The following is a 20099-nucleotide window of genomic DNA, read 5'->3' as shown; positions in this document are numbered from 1 at the left end:
GTCTGAAGTGGGCTTCTCTAGGTGGAGGTTTTATTCGGAACAGCAGAAAAGGCTGTCCTATAATGCCAGATCACTGTCTGTGCTCATGGGGCGGGCCAGTGACTTAGATAACTTTAAAAGGAATTGGATTCTCTTTCATTAAACAGTTTAAAATCACATTACATAATTTCACAAATTGTTTAATCTTTACTCATTCATTTTAAACAATCATTAGATGCAAATCTCATAACAGAGACTCTTGTATAAGCAAGGTTATGGTCATGTGGCTGTATTGTCTCTCAATGAGATCACAAACTAACAAAATGGACTGGTCGTAGCTGTATTCTCCACAAAACATGGATATTGTTTAGTTCTCAAGTTCTGTGAGGTAGAAGAAGTTCCTTTGTTCTACTGTGACCTTTTCTCTCTATACTGCATGAGGGAGAGAGTCCTCCAGGAATTTACAATCTGAGATAACAGAGCCTGGGTGTAGGGGGAAGAGAGAGGTGGTGAGAGAGAGTTGGTGCTTGCTATATCCGAAGAGGGCCACGTCATGACACCCAAAATGAGTAAATCATTACTAAAGACCGACACACATACATTACCTACAGTATACTTCCTTCAATGTGACAGAAATGACTCTGTCCATATGAACTCATTCAAGTGACCTTGCACCAATAAATAAATACCTGGTATTTATGAGTCAAGTCAGTTTGGTTTATCTCAAGTTTAATTTTTTCCTCAAGTCATTAAAAAATATTTTTCCAACTTCCATTTAATGGTGTTATAAGCTACATAAGATAGTTGTGGCAATTAAATGTCTAACCAGTAACAGGCCCAATCCTCATAAAAACTGCAGACCAGCAACAGTCTTTAAAACATGCATTAGTTGATAAGAGTATAAAAACCGTGATCCAGCACAATCAATTCAATAACACACTGTATTTATTTATTTCTTAAATTAAAGTCTATAGTAAAAATTGTTTAAAAATCTCACTCAATTAGGAAATTGTCTAACACAGAACATTGTAGCCAGAAGTCCAGCTCAAGGACCCCTCAGTGCAATGGTTAGCCTTTCTACTCCTTCCACAATGCAGTGCAAAATGGTTGCCGTGGCCACCAGTGCCACAGTGGCAAGCGTCGCTTTGGCCCAACCAGGGTAGTTAGGAGGTTCAATACTGGAAACCTGTGTAAGGGCAAGGGACAACACATGAGTAGTAGTAAGAGACTTATCCCCAATCCCAAATCTACCCATGGCCCCTACCCCCAATGCACATGAGGAAAAGTATATACTGTAGGTATAGGAAGTGTGCTAGTGGCTCTTACCCAGGCTACCCAAGCCTCTGCTCTCTGTGTAGCCTGCCTGTGGACAGAGGAGGACAACCAGGCTTTGGCCACGCCGGGCAAATTCTTCACTCCCCAAAGCTGTCCTTGTATCCCCCTGATAATGAGTTACATGAGATCTTTGTTAACCATATTATCTTCATTATTTGAGTGTTAAATATTTCTTATGTGCAAAATAAGCACTGATTTACTAGTTGTTTGGCACAATGCATCCTGGTCTTTGAGCCCTCTCACCTGTAGATGCTTCTAGTCAGGGCATGGGCAGGACTTGTCACATGGAGAGTTTGTGGCACAGGCCACTGATTAGGGAGTCTCTCTGCCCATTCACGGTCCAGTCTGTCACCCATCTCTGCCAGCTGACGACCCGTAGCCCGGGCAGCCCTGGCATGGATCCTAAAGGAGGGATGTACAGAAATGATGTTCACAAAACATTAGAAACGCGTTCTTTATTCCTTGAGGTAATCAGTGATTGGGTAGCAACAAAGTGTCCAGTTTCAACCATTTTGCTTTCACCCATCATCTCAAATTAGTGACTACTTCAATGGAGGAAAAAACGAGGGTTCGAATACCTCCTTTGAATGTCTATATGACATAAGAGATAACATCAGCTAAATGTGTATGTGACCAATAAAATTGGATTTGACAGTTTGAGTGAAATGCAACAATTTCTTATCTCGTATCGTCTGTGTAAACTGATCAAGAGGTCAGGACTGGGGTGACGTAGCTTCTACCTGAGATTCACATCAGACAGGGTGACGTTGTCCACCTCACTAGGTCCAGCCCTGAGGGAAATGGCACGGCGTCGCTCTCTTCTGTGCTCCACCATTTTGTTTTCTGATAAAGAAAATAGTTTGCCACACACATGTTATGAATTTCAGGGTGTCACACATAAATCATGTGGAAGCCATGTCAGGACAACAGTTTTGTGTGTGCTAACAGGTGAGTCAGTGCACCTAGCTGTGTGTGTGTGACTATGGTCATAATAAATGTAACGCCCATAATTATCTACCTGTGTAAATATTGAGTCATGTGATCAGAAGTGTGTTGCCGGGGAGATTATTCAGGTCAGTGGACACAAACTTTCCTCATCCTGAAAATATGTCATCTTCAGGATTCACTGCACAGGATGGGCTCAATGAGGTTTCAAGATACAGTGTGTGTGTGTGTGTGTGTGTGTGTGATACAGAAAATAAACACACGTATGTGTGTGTGTGACCTACATTAATGCATGTCATGTCAGTTTTTACTAGGCATCTCGATGTGAAACACAAGAGTTTAGTGTTGAACACACCCCTGGCTCTGCTCACCTGTCCCTAAGCTGTTCTGTCCCTCTGCCTACCTGTCCCGACGCTGTTCTGTCCCTCTGCTCACCTGTCCCTAAGCTGTTCTGTCCCTCTGCTCACCTGTCCCTAAGCTGTTCTGTCCCTCTGCTCACCTGTCCCTCTGCTCACCTGTCCCTAAGCTGTTCTGTCCCTCTGCTCGCCTGTCCCTAAGCTGTTCTGTCCCTCTGCTCGCCTGTCCCTAAGCTGTTCTGTCCCTCTGCTCACCTGTCCCTAAGCTGTTCTGTCCCTCTGCCTACCTGTCCCGACGCTGTTCTGTCCCTCTGCTCACCTGTCCCTAAGCTGTTCTGTCCCTCTGCTCACCTGTCCCTAAGCTGTTCTGTCCCTCTGCTCACCTGTCCCTAAGCTGTTCTGTCCCTCTGCTCGCCTGTCCCTAAGCTGTTCTGTCCCTCTGCTCACCTGTCCCTAAGCTGTTCTGTCCCTCTGCTCACCTGTCCCTAAGCTGTTCTGTCCCTCTGCTCACCTGTCCCTAAGCTGTTCTGTCCCTTTGCTCACCTGTCCCTAAGCTGTTCTGTCCCTCTGGTCACGTGCTGTTGGAGAGGTAGTCACAATGCAAATGGTGAATTTACATTACTCAAATCAACCAAACGGCTACCATCGCAAAACAATTGCTTCCTTGTTTTGTCATCTTAAAATATACATTTGATTTTGTAAAGTTACATAATGTCTTTACAAATGTAATGTCTCAAGCCAATCCAATGAAAGGATGGATTTGTCATTAGTCTTGAGTTTATGGAGTTTTTGAGTTTATTTTATTTTTTACAGGGACAGTACACATTTATCAACGTTTCAGTAAAAGTTTCGGTTTTAGCCAGCCGGCTAATTTTCAACCGCAGTCCCTGGGCAGGTTATTAAAAACAATTACAATATAGACAATCATTGAACAGTGAGCACACGCAGAGCAACATAGGACAAGCAAGACATAGCATACAGACAGAGCAACATAGAACAAAAAGCAGCAAGACAAAATTCATAAAAGCAACAAAGTGTTTCCATACTTCACAAGCTACAGACAACAGACAACATGGAAAGCGGCAAAATAATTACCAAATAAAAATATATACAATATAAAATATAGGTAATAAAGATGCTATGAATTATTTAACTATTTAATGAATAATAGTACTAAGGCTAATAACATCATATATGCCTTAGCTCTACAGCATGATCAAATCATAACAATTGGGGGAAAATATTATTTGTGGATAGTAATGTTTGATAGGGGTTTGTCAAGACAAGGTGATGTCATCCTCTTCACCAAACAAAGGTCGATTTGAAGTTCACACAAAGCAAGAAACACAGTATAATTTTCCCCATTTGAATGTAAAATATTTAAACAATGATAATGATCCCATCATTATTCATATTTTGTCATCGAGTTTCACATCTATGGAAGAGCAGTACTGCAGTCAATATCTGTCGACACAATGTTCCTTGTCTGACGACAAAGGAACAGGTGCATTGTAGAATAACAAAAATGTAAAACTTACCTATTTTGTAGATTAAAGTAGACGCCGCCCTGTAACGCAAATGATATGGGCATTATAGAACAATATCCTGAATATAAAAATATTTTGAACATTTCACAGTTGTTTATAATGTTCCTACTTACAGCAGCGTCCTTTAATCTTGTTGTTTTCAGGTAACTGCCACAATTATCATTTCAACAGCCACGCCTATGGCAGTTAAACCAGGAAGATCCTTGAGGAGTGTTTCTCTCAACAACCACTAGAGGGCATCATGAAGCGCAAAATGTCTCTGCATGCTAAAAATTGGACCATGTGCATTTAGCGCCACCCTGTGGTGGAACATAGCGGGGAATATTTGACAGTTCGACGCGTCGTCGGTTGCTAGGTTATTCACCCGGAAGAGCACGGTATTCATCTTCCAGCTGACTGGGATGGATCGATAAATCAAGATAAGAGATAACTATCATCCACCCTTTTAGCAGATTACATGGGTGAAGTCAATAAATTGAGGATTTCTCCTTTATAATTTGCATTAAATTCCCCTTGAAGGCGATTGAACCAGACATTACGATTGGATGAAAATCATTATCCTTTGCAGGTGTCTCAGGCAGGGTGGATCCAGCTAGCTGGGGCTGGTGACCGGTGGTCTGACAAGAAGATTAGAAGATCGATTTCCAGGTAGCTAACTAAAACTGTTATTTGGTGTGGAAGGATACATAGATACTTAGCTAGCTGACATAACGCGATTGTGTCCAATGCTTTACAGGACACCAAAATGCTACCAAAAGATAGTTGTGAATATAGCACATTAATTCAGTGTTTTTGCGAGATAGCTAACTGCAGTGGCTCATCATGGGCAAAACAATAGACTATTAACGTTAGTTATACCTATGTTTATTACACGTGCTAAGCTCATCTGTGCGTGTGTGTTTGTGCTTGCATTGGTGTGTGTTTCTCTCTGTGTGTGTGTGTGTGTTTGTGTGTGTGAGAGAGAGAGAGAGACTAGGAGGAACCATGGCTAATAAGGTGAAATGGGTGACCGACATTGAGAAGTCCGTACTCATCAACAACTTTGAGAAGAGAGGATGGACTCAGGTCACAGAGAACGAGGACTGGAACTTCTACTGGTAGGCTTTCATTAGAGCTATGGAGCTTTCTCTGAGTGACAATACACAGTGGGTGCTTATGAATACCAGTGTAGCACATACAGAGATCAGGGTCGTGTTCAGTGGGCACAAAACGGGAGAGAAGAATGCTTTGAAACAGGCGTTACTACTTGGTCTTGTCCAATAAAAACACTCATCTTCTTTTTTTAAAGTTTTCTATTATTTGTGCCTACTGAACACAGCCCAGGACAACATAAAAAAACGTTTAAAACAATTATTTCGATATTCGTTCAGGGGTAAATTAGACAAATTGCAAGGGTGTGTAACTGTAAATAACAGATAATGTCATTCAGAAAAACTGAAATTCCTGATTAATCACAAAAATCCCATCCCTGACTGACTACCCCCCGCGAATCTCCATCAGTCTTGGAGAAACTCTGTTTATGATCCGTCTATGCCTCCCTATAGGATGAGCGTCCAGACCATCCGGAACGTGTTCAGTGTGGACACGGGTTACCGTCTCTCGGACGAGCAGATGGTCAACCACTTCCCCAACCACTACGAGCTGACCAGGAAGGACCTGATGATCAAGAACATCAAACGCTACCGCAAAGATATGGAGAAGGAGGGAAGCCCGCTGGCCGAGAAAGACGAAAACGGGAAATACCTTTATTTAGGTGGCAGTTAGGCGCTTTCCCGTACACGCACACTGCTTACTTACAGTATATGTAAATAAATATGGATGTAAGATACATTTCAATTTCAGTTGCACCTGCTACAAGGGGCTCTGACTAGAAGTGTCCCTTTTTGGGGGTCTTGGGCTATAACAGCTAAACTTACTCATTATTTTGTGCCGTTAAACAAATGTCATCAATACTGTCCTTTCATATTTCTCTGCGTTTTTATACTCCCTCTCTCCCTGTCTGGTTGTGACCCAGACTTTGTGCCGGTGACGTTCATGCTTCCGGCGGATTATAATCTGTTTGTGGAGGAGTTCCGTAAGAGTCCTTCCAGCACGTGGATAATGAAGCCGTGTGGGAAGGCCCAGGGAAAAGGAATTTTCCTCATCAACAAACTTTCCCAGATCAAGAAGTGGTCTCGAGACAGCCGTACCTCCACGTGAGTGCTGACACACACACACACACACACACACACACACACACACACACACACACACACACACACACACACACACACACACACACACACCTCTACTAACTACTGATAAACGTGTCCTGTGTGTGGCTGCCAAAGGTGAGTCTTTGCTTGCATTTGCATTGTTCACAGTCAGTCTTATGTCATCAAGGTAGTATTACCCCACTACTCTGGAATCTGCTGTTCTCAACACCGTTGTCCATAGATGAGATGTCCATAGATAAATGACTGATGCTCTGTTTCCTTTGTGTTTGCTAGGTTTGTAGCGGCCTCAAGTGGCAAGGAGGCCTATGTCATCTCTCTGTACATCGACAACCCACTGCTGATCGGAGGCAAGAAGTTTGACCTGCGTCTCTATGTGTTGGTTACCACCTATCGACCTCTCAAGTGTTACATGTAGGTTTATGATTAACCTAAAGCCTACAGCCCGGGTTCATTTCCCTCAAGTCCTACCGCTCTGAAATGACTGGATAGGTGATAGGTAATAGATAGATAATAACTTAATTGTCCCTATACTAACAGAAACATAGACAGTATTTTACATATAATGCAAATACATCATTATAAACAGTGCAGTATGCATATACGTTTTCATAATTCTGTAAAACATTAAAGGATATTGCCACTAGGATAAATGATAACTTCAGCATTTGATCAGATTAGTATTTGACCATTTGGACCTTTGTGTTGCTTCCAGGTATAAACTGGGTTTCTGCCGGTTTTGCACAGTGAAGTACACCCCCAGCACTAGTGAACTGGACAACATGTTTGTGCACCTGACCAATGTGGCCATTCAGAGACATGGGGTAAGTGTGTGTGTGTGTGTGTTTTCAAGACAGATAACACATACACAACACACTAAATGGGCCTAAAACAGGCAGAAATGTCTCCTACATAAATATATGAGTTTCTGTGTGTATATATTTCTACGTGTGTACAATACATCTATACACGTTGCAGGATGACTATAACCATGTCCACGGTGGGAAGTGGACGGTCAGTAACCTGCGTCTGTACCTGGAGAGCACCAGGGGGAAGGAGGTGACCAGCCGACTGTTTGACCAGATCCACTGGATCATGGTGCAGTCCCTAAAGGCTGTCGCTGTGAGTGGTCACACACACATACTGAAACAAAAACGTGTTCCCCATTTTATCCCTGCTGTGTTGCAGCTGGTCTTCCCTTTTTCACTCCTGTCCCACACACTCAACGCACTAACTTCCCTTTCCCCTCTAAACCCTCCCTCTCCCTCTCTCTCACTTCACAGCCCGTCATGAACAATGATAAACATTGCTTTGAGTGTTATGGATATGACATCATCATCGATGACAAGCTGAAGCCATGGCTCATTGAGGTGAGGCGCCAACCCACACACACACTGTAATTACATGACATAGGCAAAAATAACGTGAAGTAAAAAAGTCTCTCTTATTGTGAACACACTATACTTTTGCTCACTAATTCTTGTTCCTACTAAGATGACCTCGTGTCAAAATGTTTTCTTTGTTCTGCATTGTTTGTGAAGGGAAACCAGTGCTGCGTTCCTTTCTCCGTCTATCAAGTTTAATGTCCTTAGGGTTGACTTTTCTCTCTCTCTCTGTGTGTGAGTGTTTGGATATGTGTGTGTGTGTGTTTGTGTCTGAGGTGTGTGTTTGTGTCTGAGGTGTTTGACTAAAACCTGCTCACGGCAATGTACAGGAAACAAACAGTACTCTGGTTCACCAGCAGTTATGTATGTTTTTAGGATTTAGGAATGTCACAGTGAAACAATTGTCTGTTGATATGACTTTGTAAACTCCTTCAATCTTCTCTATCTGCCATTGTTTGCATACTGAGTTGTTTACTTTCTATTGGTTTCTCACTGTGAATGTCTGGCTGAGTACATGAAGTCAAACATTCTCAGAGGGTCCTAGAGGAATTCAACTTTTGACTTGAACAGGAATAAAAACGGATCTATTTTGGTAGATTGTTTAAGTTTCCCTGGTCCCATATTCACTAAGCGTCTCTGTCTGTAGCAGTGCTGATCCGCTGTGAGATCCTCTGGTACAGCCACCCGGGGCAGAATAGCCGGCATGCCTATGCCAAGCCCTCATTAATGTGTATTGTCGAATAACAGCTGAGGAACCAACCTGCAGCAGTCTCTCAGTCTGCAAGGGCTGGGAAACAAGGGAGTGATTCCAACCAAGCTGTGTGTGTGTGTGTGTGTGTGTGTGTGTGTGTGTGTGTGTGTGTGTGTGTGTGTGTGTCTTTCTGGGATTGATCTCTATTTTTCTCTCTCTTAGTTGTCCATGTGGGTGTCTGTGTGCCAGTATATTTACAACCCACACCCACCTCTGCTGCTAATACATTGTCCGTGTGGTACATTTCCTGCCTGATAAGCAGCTCCCAGTTCCTATGGGGACCGATAGGAAATGAAAACAGTGAAATAGTGAGGTCATTCCTGCCTGTTACTAGTCTCCAGTACTTTGTACTCTACTCATACTCAGGACAGAACTTTCCATGCTGGCCCGTGTGTACATAATGACTAATGCTTATCCTGACCTGTGCTCTCTGCTGTGTGTGTGTGTGTGTGTGTGTGTGTGTGTGTGTGTGTGTGTGTGTGTGTGTGTGTGTGTGTGTGTGTGTGTGTGTGTGTGTATGTCTATTCCGCGTCTATCCTCCAGGTCAACGCTTCTCCGTCGCTCACTTCCAGCACAGCCAATGACCGGATCCTGAAGTACAATCTGATCAATGACACTCTCAACATCGTCACACCCAACGGGGACATTCCCGACTGCCGCTGGAACCGCAGCCCACCCCGAGAGGCCCTGGGCAACTACCAAGTCCTGTGAGTGACAGCCCCCTCCTCCTATCACAGCGCTCGAGGGAGAAAACAGGCCTGGGGCGTGTTCAGCAGGACGCAGCGTTTTGGAATATTTAGATAGAAATATGCTATGCTTCTCTGACATTTAGAATAAGGAATCAAGTCGGATCTAATCATGGCATTTCTATCTGCAGCATTTGACTACGGAACGTGGCCCAGGGTAAAAAGAAACAACACTATTTGTTTCAAAAAATCTAATTCCGGAGTGCCAGATGGGCAGGGTTTGACGTTTTAAAACTATTGGTCCATCAAGCCAGGATTAACGGTTAGAGAAAATACCTCTAACCGTGAACTGATTTAGGATCAGATGAACTGAAACAAGCCATCTACGATTCACCGCATAGCAGCTTCTAGTCATTGTTGCTAGCTATCTGACCGATCAGAATGACAACACACAGCCTTTTACCTCAGAGTTACATTTGTGTTGTGATGTTATCAATATATTGTCTTTATACTTCCTATATCTGGCATCTTTACTTATTTTATGAGTTGGAGAACACTTTGGGAGGGATCTTAGACCATTCCTACATACACAATCCACAGCAGGTTGGTGGCACTATAATTGGGGAGAACGAGCTCTTGGTAATGGCTGGAGCAGAATGAGTGAAATGGTATCAAATCCATCAAACACATGGTTTCTATTTATTCTGTTCGGGTGTTATTATGAGCCGTCCTCCCCTCAGCAGCCTCCACTGACAGAATCCTTCCAGATCCTTGATATGCTTCGTCTGCGCTTATAGACTGCCCTCTTCAATTCAAACCACAGCTTTTCAATAGGTTTCTACTTTTGATTTTGGGGCCAATTAACAATTTCTTTGTATATTTTGATGTGTGCTTAGGGTTATTGTCTTGCTTGAAGATCCACTTGCGGCCAAGTTTCGGCCTCCTGGCAGAGGCAACCATGTTTTTGTCAATAATATCCTGATACTGGGTAAAGTTCATGATGCCGTTGACATTAACAAGGACCCCACGACCAGTGGAAGCAAAATAGCCCCATAAGATACACCACCAAACTTTACAGTAGGTACTGGGTTATTTTCTGCTCATGCATTCTCATGTCGACGCCAAACCCACCACTGGTGTGCGTGGCCAAATATCTATATTTTTGATCATCTTTATCGAGGGTGTCAATCATTTCGTACCCCACTGTAGCTCTTACCAGTACTCTGTCTTAAACATACACTCTTAGAAAAAAAGGTGATATCTAGGACCTAAAACTGTTCTTTGGCTATCCACATAGTAGAACCCTTTGAAGAACCCTTTGAAGAACCCTTGGAACACAAAATAGTTCTACCTAGAACCAAAAAAGGTTCTACCTGGAATCAAAAAAAGGTTCTACTATGGGGGCAGCCGAAGAACCCTTTTGGAAGCCTTTTTTCTAAGTGTACTCTCTCTCTCTATCCTCTGTCTCTCTCTCTCTTCCCCTCCCTTCCTGCCTCCGTCTCTCTCTCACTCACCACTATCTCCCTCCCTGCCTCTCTCTGTCTTCCCCTCCGTCCCTGCCTCTCTCTCTCTCCCTGCTGCCCTCCCTCTATCTCTCCCTTCCTCAGGTACGATGAGGAGCAGGCGCTGAGCGAGAATGCAGAACGCGACCTACGGAGTCGCTCAGGCCAGTCGCTGGGGTCTAAGGGAACGGCGAAGGGGGGCACCGGGCCTCGCCCAGCTGCCGCCACCTGGAAGTGAGGTGGCAATGTCCAACGCCTCACTGTCCCTTCACTGATCTCTCAGTGACCTCTCGTTGCTCTTCCTGTGTCATTCATGGGGTAAAGGGGGTCGGGGGCAAGGGACGACCCAAACAGAGGGATGGAAGGATGACAGGGAGGGAGGGAGAGGACCCAGTAAGCTCTGAGGACCCTGCCATGCATCACAAGCAAGGACACGTGTGTGTCTGTAAAGAAAGGGTCACACACGCACTCACGTTTATCAGAAGCTCTGTATAATACACTAAATAATAGCATTTATCAACCTTTTATATAGCAATGGGAAGGGGACGTTCTCAGATGACTGTTAGAGGATTTCAATCAATGCACCTGTTTGAATAATGTTTACATATATTGTCGTGGAATTGTTTTAATTGAATGTTTTTTATGTTTTCAAGCAGAAAATTTGCTAGGTTAAGACACATTGACTTGTGTAATTATTCTGTTCATGTCTGAAAACCGACAGGTTTCACCTCTTTATTCTGAAATGCATGACCCGAAAAGCATTTGCTATATGTTGACTGTATAAAACATAGTGTAATGGACAATGCTAACAACAAACGAAAGTGAGCTTTGGAGCGTTTGCTTTCCAAGCCACTGGAGTAGGCTATAAGGCTACAGTATGCATAGGACAGTCAATGTTTTGGAATTACTTTTATAAAACTGAGAGACTTGTTCAATGTTTGGTTATACAACTTTACTTTTGAGTTGTTACTCATAAGTTCAACTTTGGGATAAAGAAATGCTTTCACAGTTAAATATCTGGATATAAAGTGATGAGGTCAGCTCTTCAAACGTTGAAGTACCTATAATTTTGTGTTGTGGATGACATTGCCATGCCAACAAATATTTTCCTGTGGTGTGACCTTGGAGGGGTGACCTCGAAACCAGGTTGCGTCCCAAAGGGCACCCTATTACCTATGGGCCCTGGTTAAAAGTAGTGCACTATATAGGGAATAGGGTGCCATTTGAGACACTGACCAGCACACCCTTGGTCTGCCTGTGTGTTTAAGATAATCCCATTCTGGTCACAGTGTGTGGTCACCTCGAGCGGTTGGCATACAAGAGACTAAAGCTGAAGTGGGTACTGAGCTACAACAGACTGAACCATCTGATTGTGTGAAAGTGAACATGATGTAATAACCCATAGAATATCTTTATTCATTTCTTATATACAGTACCATACATCCCACCCCACCTCACTGTGGTCCCCAGAGTTGTTAAAGGGATAGTTCACCCAAAGGAAACCAATATGTCATTTGGGTGAATTATCACTTTAACAGTCACCATTAGGTTTTGCCTTTAATGATGTGGACTTTTTTGTATAGAAGACTGTACCATGTTTTATATATACTAATATGGTGCTGCTGCCTTTGTCTTACAGATGGATTTAGTACACAATACACTGTTACATTAAAATAACGTATGTACTTTTGACCCTATTTGGTTATGCATTTCATGTCATCCTTTTACCCTCATTCTTTGTTGCAATTATATATTTTTTATATACATGTACTGAATATAGGAATTATAACATGCAATGTTTTTGGTTTTTAAATGTATTAATAATTCCTGGTGCCTCAAATGTCTGCATGTAATAAATCCAATTAAACAATGGGGGATTTGTGTAAATCTCTATTTTTAGGGGTCACCTGTGTGCATTAGACAGACTCCCACACCTAACACGGACTGTGTCAGAGCACTCTGAATTTGAGAGGGGTCACATTTCCCCATCCCTCAACTGTATACCAAAACAAGTGGCAGGGCTGCCGTTTTGCTAAACAATATCAGTTGCCATATATTAATTTTGTTTGCGGTTCTTGAAATTTCTTGAAATGAGAACTATTATTTTGAAGGTTTTTTATTTTGCATACCGGAAGAGATGGTGGGTGCGTTGATGCTGCGGCTCCTGTTGCTGGTAAGAAAAAAAACTGGTAAAAGGTTAGCCAGCTAAATACAGCTAATTTATTCGCGTCTCTCAAGAGGAGCGGAACTCTTCAAGGTAAACTGATAGCATGTCCAGCTATATCTAACACCTATTTTGTTCATTTGGAACTTTGGATTTTAAACTTTACAGCAACTGTACGAAAGTTTTTCTATGTAACATTACCAGAAGCAAGCTATTTAGCTAACGTTAGCCACTACTATTCAACCAACTGGAAGGTGGGGTATGAAACAGCTAAGTAAACGTTAGCTAGCTAACGAACTATGGTTGACATAACAGTACGGTCGGTAGCTAGCTAACGTTAGATCTAACTAGTTAATGTTACTTGTTATGGGTCCTGGTAGAAGGCTGCCTAGTTAGTTAGGTAGCTTACTAACGTTAACGTCAGCTAATGATTTAGTTAACTAGCAATGTTTAAGATAGCCCGCTACCTAGTCCTAGTAAACTATTACTAGCATAATAGCCAATTGCTTACTTACGAGCTAGCTCCCTAACTAGGGAACTAACATATTGGGTCGGGAGTATTTTGTTAGGCTATATGTTTAGTTGGCTCAAGATCTGTCTCTGACTACAGCCCTTGCGTCGGTGACTGATGAAAGAAGGGCGGGGCAGGTTTCAGAAGTAACGATAACCCCGCTGTCATCTCATGCAGTCTAAATTCAGTCAACTAATCTCCACAAATGTTCGGTGTCTAGCGATCTTCTGTCACCGCTAGCTAGTTAATTTTCACTTTAAAACTGATTTATGAATTCAATCACTTTTTTAAAATTAACATAACCTTGGTTTGCACCTAATATAAATCATTGGTTCACACTAAATGGCCAAGTGGCACTGTCAAAATGTGTGATTTTAAGTTTATAATCTGATTTTAAGAAGATGCATTTTAGAAATAGGAGTTTGACTTTCTCATTTGGCCAAATACTGATGACCCAAAACCTTCCCTTGAGAGAAGTGGAATGGGAGTTACTTTTTGGACCTGAATGCCAAAACATTCAGGAGATGGAGATTCTCAAAGTTGACTGGGCCATTTTGCATATCTGACCCGTTTTTGATATCATTTGAAAGCTTAAAAAACAGGGTTGTCAAACTATAGGATTTAAAGTACCATCCATCATCATCGTTATCATTCGTCACCTGGAAGTTGGAGTGGCATTGTACTCATTTTGTTTCTATGGTGACCGGGCCCTTAACATCATGCCAGCACAGCACATGGGCTTCCACAGGAAAGTGACTAGAAAGCTGCTCATATCTGTGATGTCACTTAATCCAGTATTTCCCCCCATTATGTGTCTCTCTCGGTTGGCACTTTAACATGGAAAATGCCTGTAAGAGTGGAACAAATGCCATTGTTTAAGCATGCCCCTTGGTCTAAGGTTTTTTGGGTAGGGTTGACTGCTGGTGGTGTCAGTGACTCAAAGTAGAGAGAATCTAGGCTACACACATTCATTGAGCACAGTTTTGAGCCTCTCAACATTGAGTTCTTGACTCTGATCCCCACTGGGGACGGTGTTTGCCATACAGAGAGGGCCCACTATAGGCCCCATTCTGTCATTGTGAGATCAACAGCAGCAATGCACAGCTTCATCACCAAGGAGGACAAGGTTGACTGACTGACACAGCGAAAAAAAACAATCCAAGTTTACAAACTATAGTTGCTATGGAAACACTTCGCTCCTCTAAAGTCGATTGTGTGCAAGTCAGAAGTTTACCCAATCTTTTAAGGATTTAGGGATTTATAAATATGGTGTCCCACTGTGAACTAACATAAGATGGTAGGGATGGCAGCCATAATTGCAAAATACATCTCGACACATGTTTATTTTAGGAAACAAAAGAAGGAAATGGAAACGGATATATTTTTCTAATGAAAAAAACGACCTCAGGACTACAGTAGAAGGACATTTGCTAATAGGCTGATGACCTAGTAGCAAAATTGTACCCTAGTCTTTACATTCCGTTGCCATGATAAGATTCTGAAGAAACAGTGCTAACATTCACCCTATGCAGGCCTGTGTCTATACTAAGGCCAGAGAGTAGAACCATAGAGATGACAAGTTTGGCCATTTCCATTTCAGCAAAATGACAGATAATTTTATGGCAGCCATGTTATCACCTCCTGGAAGATAGCAAATGGTAATCCTGAATTGTCACAATGATCCACTAAAACCCTACATCTGAACACTCCTCAAGAACCGATCATGCAATGCTCAGAGGCAGCAACAGGACATTCAGCATTGCGTCCCAATTCTCCACCCTTTTCCAAAAGTGTGCACTTACTAGCACACTTCCCAACATGGATTTAAAAGCATTGGAATGGTCAAAGCATTGGCTAGAGGGAGTTTCCACTGTTTAAAACATGAAGGGTGTTCAAGTCCTCACTTTGGGAGAAGGGTGGAGAATTGGGACTCAAGCCAGGGGCTTCTAATCAGGGTTCATTTGGGGTTTAGTGTATACATGTAGTCTTACTTGTACAATGTACCATTCCACATTTGTGATATCTCCTACTACAGCCATAAGGCTTGTTCTGAGGCCTTATGTATCAAGGGTCTCAGAGTAGGAGTGCTGATTTGCATAGGTAGCCTTGCACGAGTCTTGGTACACCCCCTGGACAGGATGCCAGTCTATCGCAGTGCCTTACCCCCAATCTATCTCCTTAACGCTGAGTGCCAAGCGTAGACGCATTGGGTCCCATTTTACAGTCTTTGGTATAACTCAATCAAACTACCAACCTTCCAATCTCAGGGCGAACACTCTTACCACAAAGCCACTGAGTTGGTTGGGGAGCACTGATTTAAGGATCAGTTTAATTCTTAATAATAAATCATACATGGACAGGGGGAACCTGATCATAGATCAGCAGCGCTCCTACTAGGACCTGGACCTCACTCTGGCGTCTGTGTTCTTCTTTCTTCTCTTTTAACTTTACACCCAAAAGAGAGGAAGTGTTGTTTTCCTGGTCAGGCCAAACTGTGTAACATCTGTGATTGGGGCCTCCCCTGCTCACATAGTCAGTGAGTCACTGGCAGACAACAAGGAAGTGTCTCTTTTTGTAACAGGGAGACTAATCAGACACAACACCCCTCCAAGGTAACTTGTTGCCATTGTGTGTTGAGGTAGGCTACCCTGGATCAGTGTAGGGCTGTGACGATATCAGTATTGTGACATTGTTTCCATGGAAAACATGAAGCAGCCCAAACTCTTTGGTCTGTTAAAGTTGATGTATGCAACATATTGTGTTCTATAACTTGGAAAATAAATGTGACTCTGGATGACAACATAATGATGTTTGTTTCCAACAATAGGGATGTTTTCCTGAATAAGTCAAATCTGCCTTGTGTTTTGTTTCCTTGCCACAATAGCAACGAGTATCTCGATACTGGTATTGTCCTGACCCTATATCTGTGTTTGTTTTTCATCTTATAATGGGTTAGGTTAGCGCAAACTAGGGTGACTGATCAGAAATCTGAGTTTTTAATGGCAGAATGGGCAGGGAGATGTGATGATGTCAAATTCTTATCTCATGCGATGCCCTGCATTGTGGTGTTGCAGTCTGGTGTGTATGTGTGTGAACTCTGTTTCAGGGACAGGAGCAGAGAACAGAGTATGTATGTCTCTAAATACACACCACTCTCATTGTGTGAGAGGTGCTTATTTATAAGGGCATGATTGTGAGATCTGTCTGGGGCTGTGTTTGAGAACTCACTCACACACACACACACACACCTTGCTCGAGGACAGACATGCTTGGGCATGACATGCTTGTGAGCTTCGCTTTATTGCCCTGCAGTGGTGTTATGAACAGATCAACATCCTAACATGTGTACCCCACTGTCCCTGTCTCCTTTCTCTTTTATAGATTTCTATTAGAGCACTGTCTGTCTCTCTGGGGCTGCTAAAGAGTACAGACCTGAAGCTATAAATAGTGGAATGGACAGGGTCTGTTTGCCAGGATTGTGTGGCTGAGTTCAGACCAGTAACCAGTAGTACAATGCCCTGAGCCCAGAGTTGCCTAAGAGCATTCCAGCACTGTCCGTCTTACCGCAAACTGCTATCTGTGGAGAGTCGTCAACTTCAGAAATAGAATAGAAAATAATTGAAGCCCACTCATAGACGGTAGGCTATGTTTAGCCCTCCACCCATGTCATTTAGCCAACACTGAGGATCCTCTCTATTTAGACTTAGAGCCTACCAGTCATCTCCCACATCACATTGTTACTAACTCTCTCGTTCATTTTATTATGCTCTTGTTCTCTTATTTTTCCACGTTCTCTCTCACTGTCTCTGTATCTCACTGTCTCTGAATCTCACTGTCTCTGTATCTCACTGTCTCTGTATCTCACTGTCTAGCTCTCTGTCTCTGTGGTAAAGGTCAGTGGAGTCTCATGTCATGCTTCTGTTCTGGGTGCAGCAGGGCTGTAGTGTGTCATGACTCAGGCCCCTCCAGTCTCAGGCTCCTCAGTGCTGCTGTTCATTGGTCATGTGTATTCAGTTACTCCCTGTGTATTCAGTTACTCCCATCTCTGTCTCTCTGTCTCACTAACTCTGGAAACCTGTGTTTCTATGTGCAGCTGTCCAATCCGAGGGGGCCCTGTATCCCTTGATGTTGGTTCATATAACCCCAGCCGGCCCAGTTCTGGAGCTAGTGGGTTTCTGTGTTTTCTCAACACGCCAGGAGACACACACACACACAGCATACTATGCCTATACCCCACGTAGCCTAATGCATTGCTGCCTATACCCCACGTAGCCTGATGCATTGCTGCCTATACCCCACGCAGGCTGATGCATTGCTGCCTATACCCCACGTAGCCTGACACATTGCTGCCTATACCCCACGTAGCCTAATGTATTGCTGCCTATACCCCACGTAGCCTGATGCATTGCTGCCTATACCCCACGTAGCCTAATGTATTGCTGCCTATACCCCACGTAGCCTGATGCATTGCTGCCTATACCCCACGTAGCCTGACGCATTGCTGCCTATACCCCACGTAGCCTAATGCATTACTGCCTATACCCCACGTAGCCTGATGCATTGCTGCCCATACCCCACGCAGCCTTATTTAAAAAAATAAATTATTATTTCACCTTTATTTAACCAGGTAGGCAAGTTGAGAACAAGTTCTTATTTACAATTGCGACCTGGCCAAGATAAAGCAAAGCAGTTCGACACATACAACGACACATGGAGTAAAACAAACATACAGTCAATAATACAGTATAAACAAGTCTATATACGATGTGAGCAAATGAGGTGAGATAAGGGAGGTAAAGGCAAAAAAAGGCCATGGTGGCGAAGTAAATACAATATAGCAAGTAAAACACTGGAATGGTAGATTTGCAATGGAAGAATGTGCAAAGTAGAAATAAAAATAATGGGGTGCAAAGGAGCAAAATAAATAAATAAATTAAATACAGTAGGGAACGAGGTAGTTGTTTGGGCTAAATTATAGGTGGGCTATGTACAGGTGCAGTAATCTGTGAGCTGCTCTGACAGTTGGTGCTTAAAGCTAGTGAGGGAGATAAGTGTTTCCAGATTCAGAGATTTTTGTAGTTCGTTCCAGTCATTGGCAGCAGAGAACTGGAAGGAGAGGCGGCCAAAGAAATCATTGTTTTTTTGGGGTGACTAGAGAGATATACCTGCTGGAGCGTGTGCTATACCCCACGTAGCCTAACGCATTGCTGCCTATACCCCACGTAGCCTAACGCATTGTCCACTCTCGACAGTATGCAGTGTATGTCTATGCTGTGAGATTTGTTCAGTTTATCAGAAGCTATTGGACAATGTTGGAACTTGAAGTCTCTGCTGCTGGCATTTGCAGAATTGCACCATGCTTGGTACCCCTGGACTATAATTGTAGTAATATCTGAACATAAAATGACTGTTTGATCACCTCACACGTAAGCCTAGTTCCCTATTTCCTTCATCAAGAATTGAAACTTGAGCAGTTGGCCGTTTGGCGCGACGTTTTATCTGTGGCCTCGTTTGCAGGTGTTTGAAGACCACCACTCCTAATTCTATTCTCAGAAGGATACACACACACACACACAGAGAGAGAGAGAGAGAGACACACAAATCCTATACCCTTTACAGACAGACTTTACGGTATGTTGCATGTAAAAATACATTTTTTAGAGCCTAATACATTACTGCCGGGACAAACCTTTTATATCTCCTGTGCACATGCCGGCAAGTTTAGGAGTGGCAGTAGACATGGGCTGATGTGGGTGGTCGTCTATTTGAATAAATCCATTGAATATACACCATTACAAAGCCTACACTGGATTTCGACTACATTATTGCGTGGTAAATGTTTCTGATCAGTGATAGATGAGTAAACAAATAGATGAGCTACACCACCTCCAATTATTTTCCCAGTCAGAGAATAAACCATATATAGCATACAGGGGGAGATTCAATGATACAAAATCACATTGATTAAGACAAGTCACAGGCTTTAGGTCTGGAGTTGGCCTAGGTTACTAAGCAACTGAAAAGGAAGAGCAAAACAATCTGCTTGTTAAGCTACATAACATGCTGGCAAAATGTTCTGATCAGCGATAGTAAATGAGGCAACTAGACAAGATGATCATGAGTAGCCCTCACCTCAATTTAGCATTTCACCAGCCTAATTGTAGTCTAACCAATATCCAAATGGAGATTCAGTGAAAAGAAAATCAGACATTGATAGATTTTATCAATACAAGTCCTCACGCTTGTCTCAAAGCAGGGTAAAACGGTCCTGAAATAGTTGAACACACACGGGTAGGCTATTGCTTCAAATGTGTTGTAACAATTGGATGACTTTGGGACTATCAGTAAGCAACCATTTGATGCATTCAATTGCCCTAGCCTATTTTATTCCAATATTTTGGTCATTCAATGATATTTATTCCCACAGTAATTCTTTATGTATCCATCCGGTTGTGGTTAAGAAAACAGTGCATGCGGTGGGCTATGCGTAGAGATGGGTGGAGTGACATGCCTCAAAGTTTACAACTGGCAGGAGGATAGCAGTAACAGGCGCTGCCTAGCAACCATCAAGAGCTTAGGAGCGTAGTGTGTGCCAATGCTTCCTCGGCATTACTTCTACATTTCATACCAGGCCGTAGATAGACCTTTACCTTAATCATGACACTGTCGGTTGGCAGAAATAAAAGTAGAGGCTTTGTCGCCGGCAATGTCGGCAAAAAGTTGTC

The 20099-nt window shown here is 42.9% G+C and overlaps 3 protein-coding genes across 15 annotated transcripts in view; 2 read left to right on the top strand and 1 right to left on the bottom strand.

The window, feature by feature from the left end:
• Positions 1-691: 691 nt before the first annotated feature.
• Positions 692-4348, bottom strand: LOC118942897 (uncharacterized). Its single transcript, XM_036957187.2, is given in 7 exon segments — positions 692-1080; positions 1082-1165; positions 1306-1420; positions 1558-1716; positions 2055-2157; positions 4154-4182; positions 4276-4348. Coding segments are annotated over 5 exon segments (477 nt in total). The 5' UTR covers positions 2150-2157; positions 4154-4182; positions 4276-4348; the 3' UTR covers positions 692-1056.
• A 167-nt stretch (positions 4349-4515) lies between these two features.
• LOC110501019 (polyglutamylase complex subunit TTLL1) lies at positions 4516-12569 on the top strand. 4 transcript variants are annotated; one of them, XM_036957183.2, is made up of 12 exons: positions 4516-4623; positions 4731-4810; positions 5126-5259; positions 5707-5915; positions 6177-6357; positions 6652-6789; positions 7091-7199; positions 7354-7497; positions 7659-7745; positions 9055-9218; positions 10094-10274; positions 10805-12569. In XM_036957183.2, the coding sequence occupies exons 3-11, from the start codon at positions 5147-5149 to the stop codon at positions 10251-10253; spliced, it is 1305 nt and encodes a 434-aa protein (XP_036813078.1). In that variant the 5' UTR covers positions 4516-4623; positions 4731-4810; positions 5126-5146; the 3' UTR covers positions 10254-10274; positions 10805-12569. The 4 variants fall into 4 exon arrangements, with proteins under 4 accessions (XP_036813078.1, XP_036813079.1, XP_090069830.1 ...); XM_036957184.2 differs by having other exon boundaries at positions 5122-5259; XM_090213704.1 differs by lacking the exon at positions 10094-10274.
• Positions 12570-12647: 78 nt separating this feature from the next.
• Positions 12648-20099, top strand: part of LOC110501018 (protein kinase C and casein kinase substrate in neurons protein 2) — a 39419-nt gene continuing 31967 nt past the window's right edge. For 7 of the 10 annotated variants that reach the window (XR_016490148.1, XR_016490146.1, XR_016490145.1 and 4 more), the window contains exon 1: positions 12831-12956. The gene's annotated coding sequence lies outside the window, so the exon portion shown is untranslated. Of the gene's footprint in view, positions 12957-20099 lie in introns of all 10 variants that reach the window. The other 3 variants (XM_090213701.1, XM_090213702.1, XM_036957177.2) reach the window with 3 other exon arrangements.

This window comes from Oncorhynchus mykiss, chromosome 21 (assembly GCF_057628025.1).
Source record: "Oncorhynchus mykiss isolate SJ-2025 chromosome 21, ASM5762802v1, whole genome shotgun sequence".
Taxonomy (NCBI): domain Eukaryota; kingdom Metazoa; phylum Chordata; class Actinopteri; order Salmoniformes; family Salmonidae; genus Oncorhynchus; species Oncorhynchus mykiss.
The sequence above is the reverse complement of the archived record's forward strand: the minus strand, read 5'-3'. Positions and strand labels throughout refer to the sequence as shown.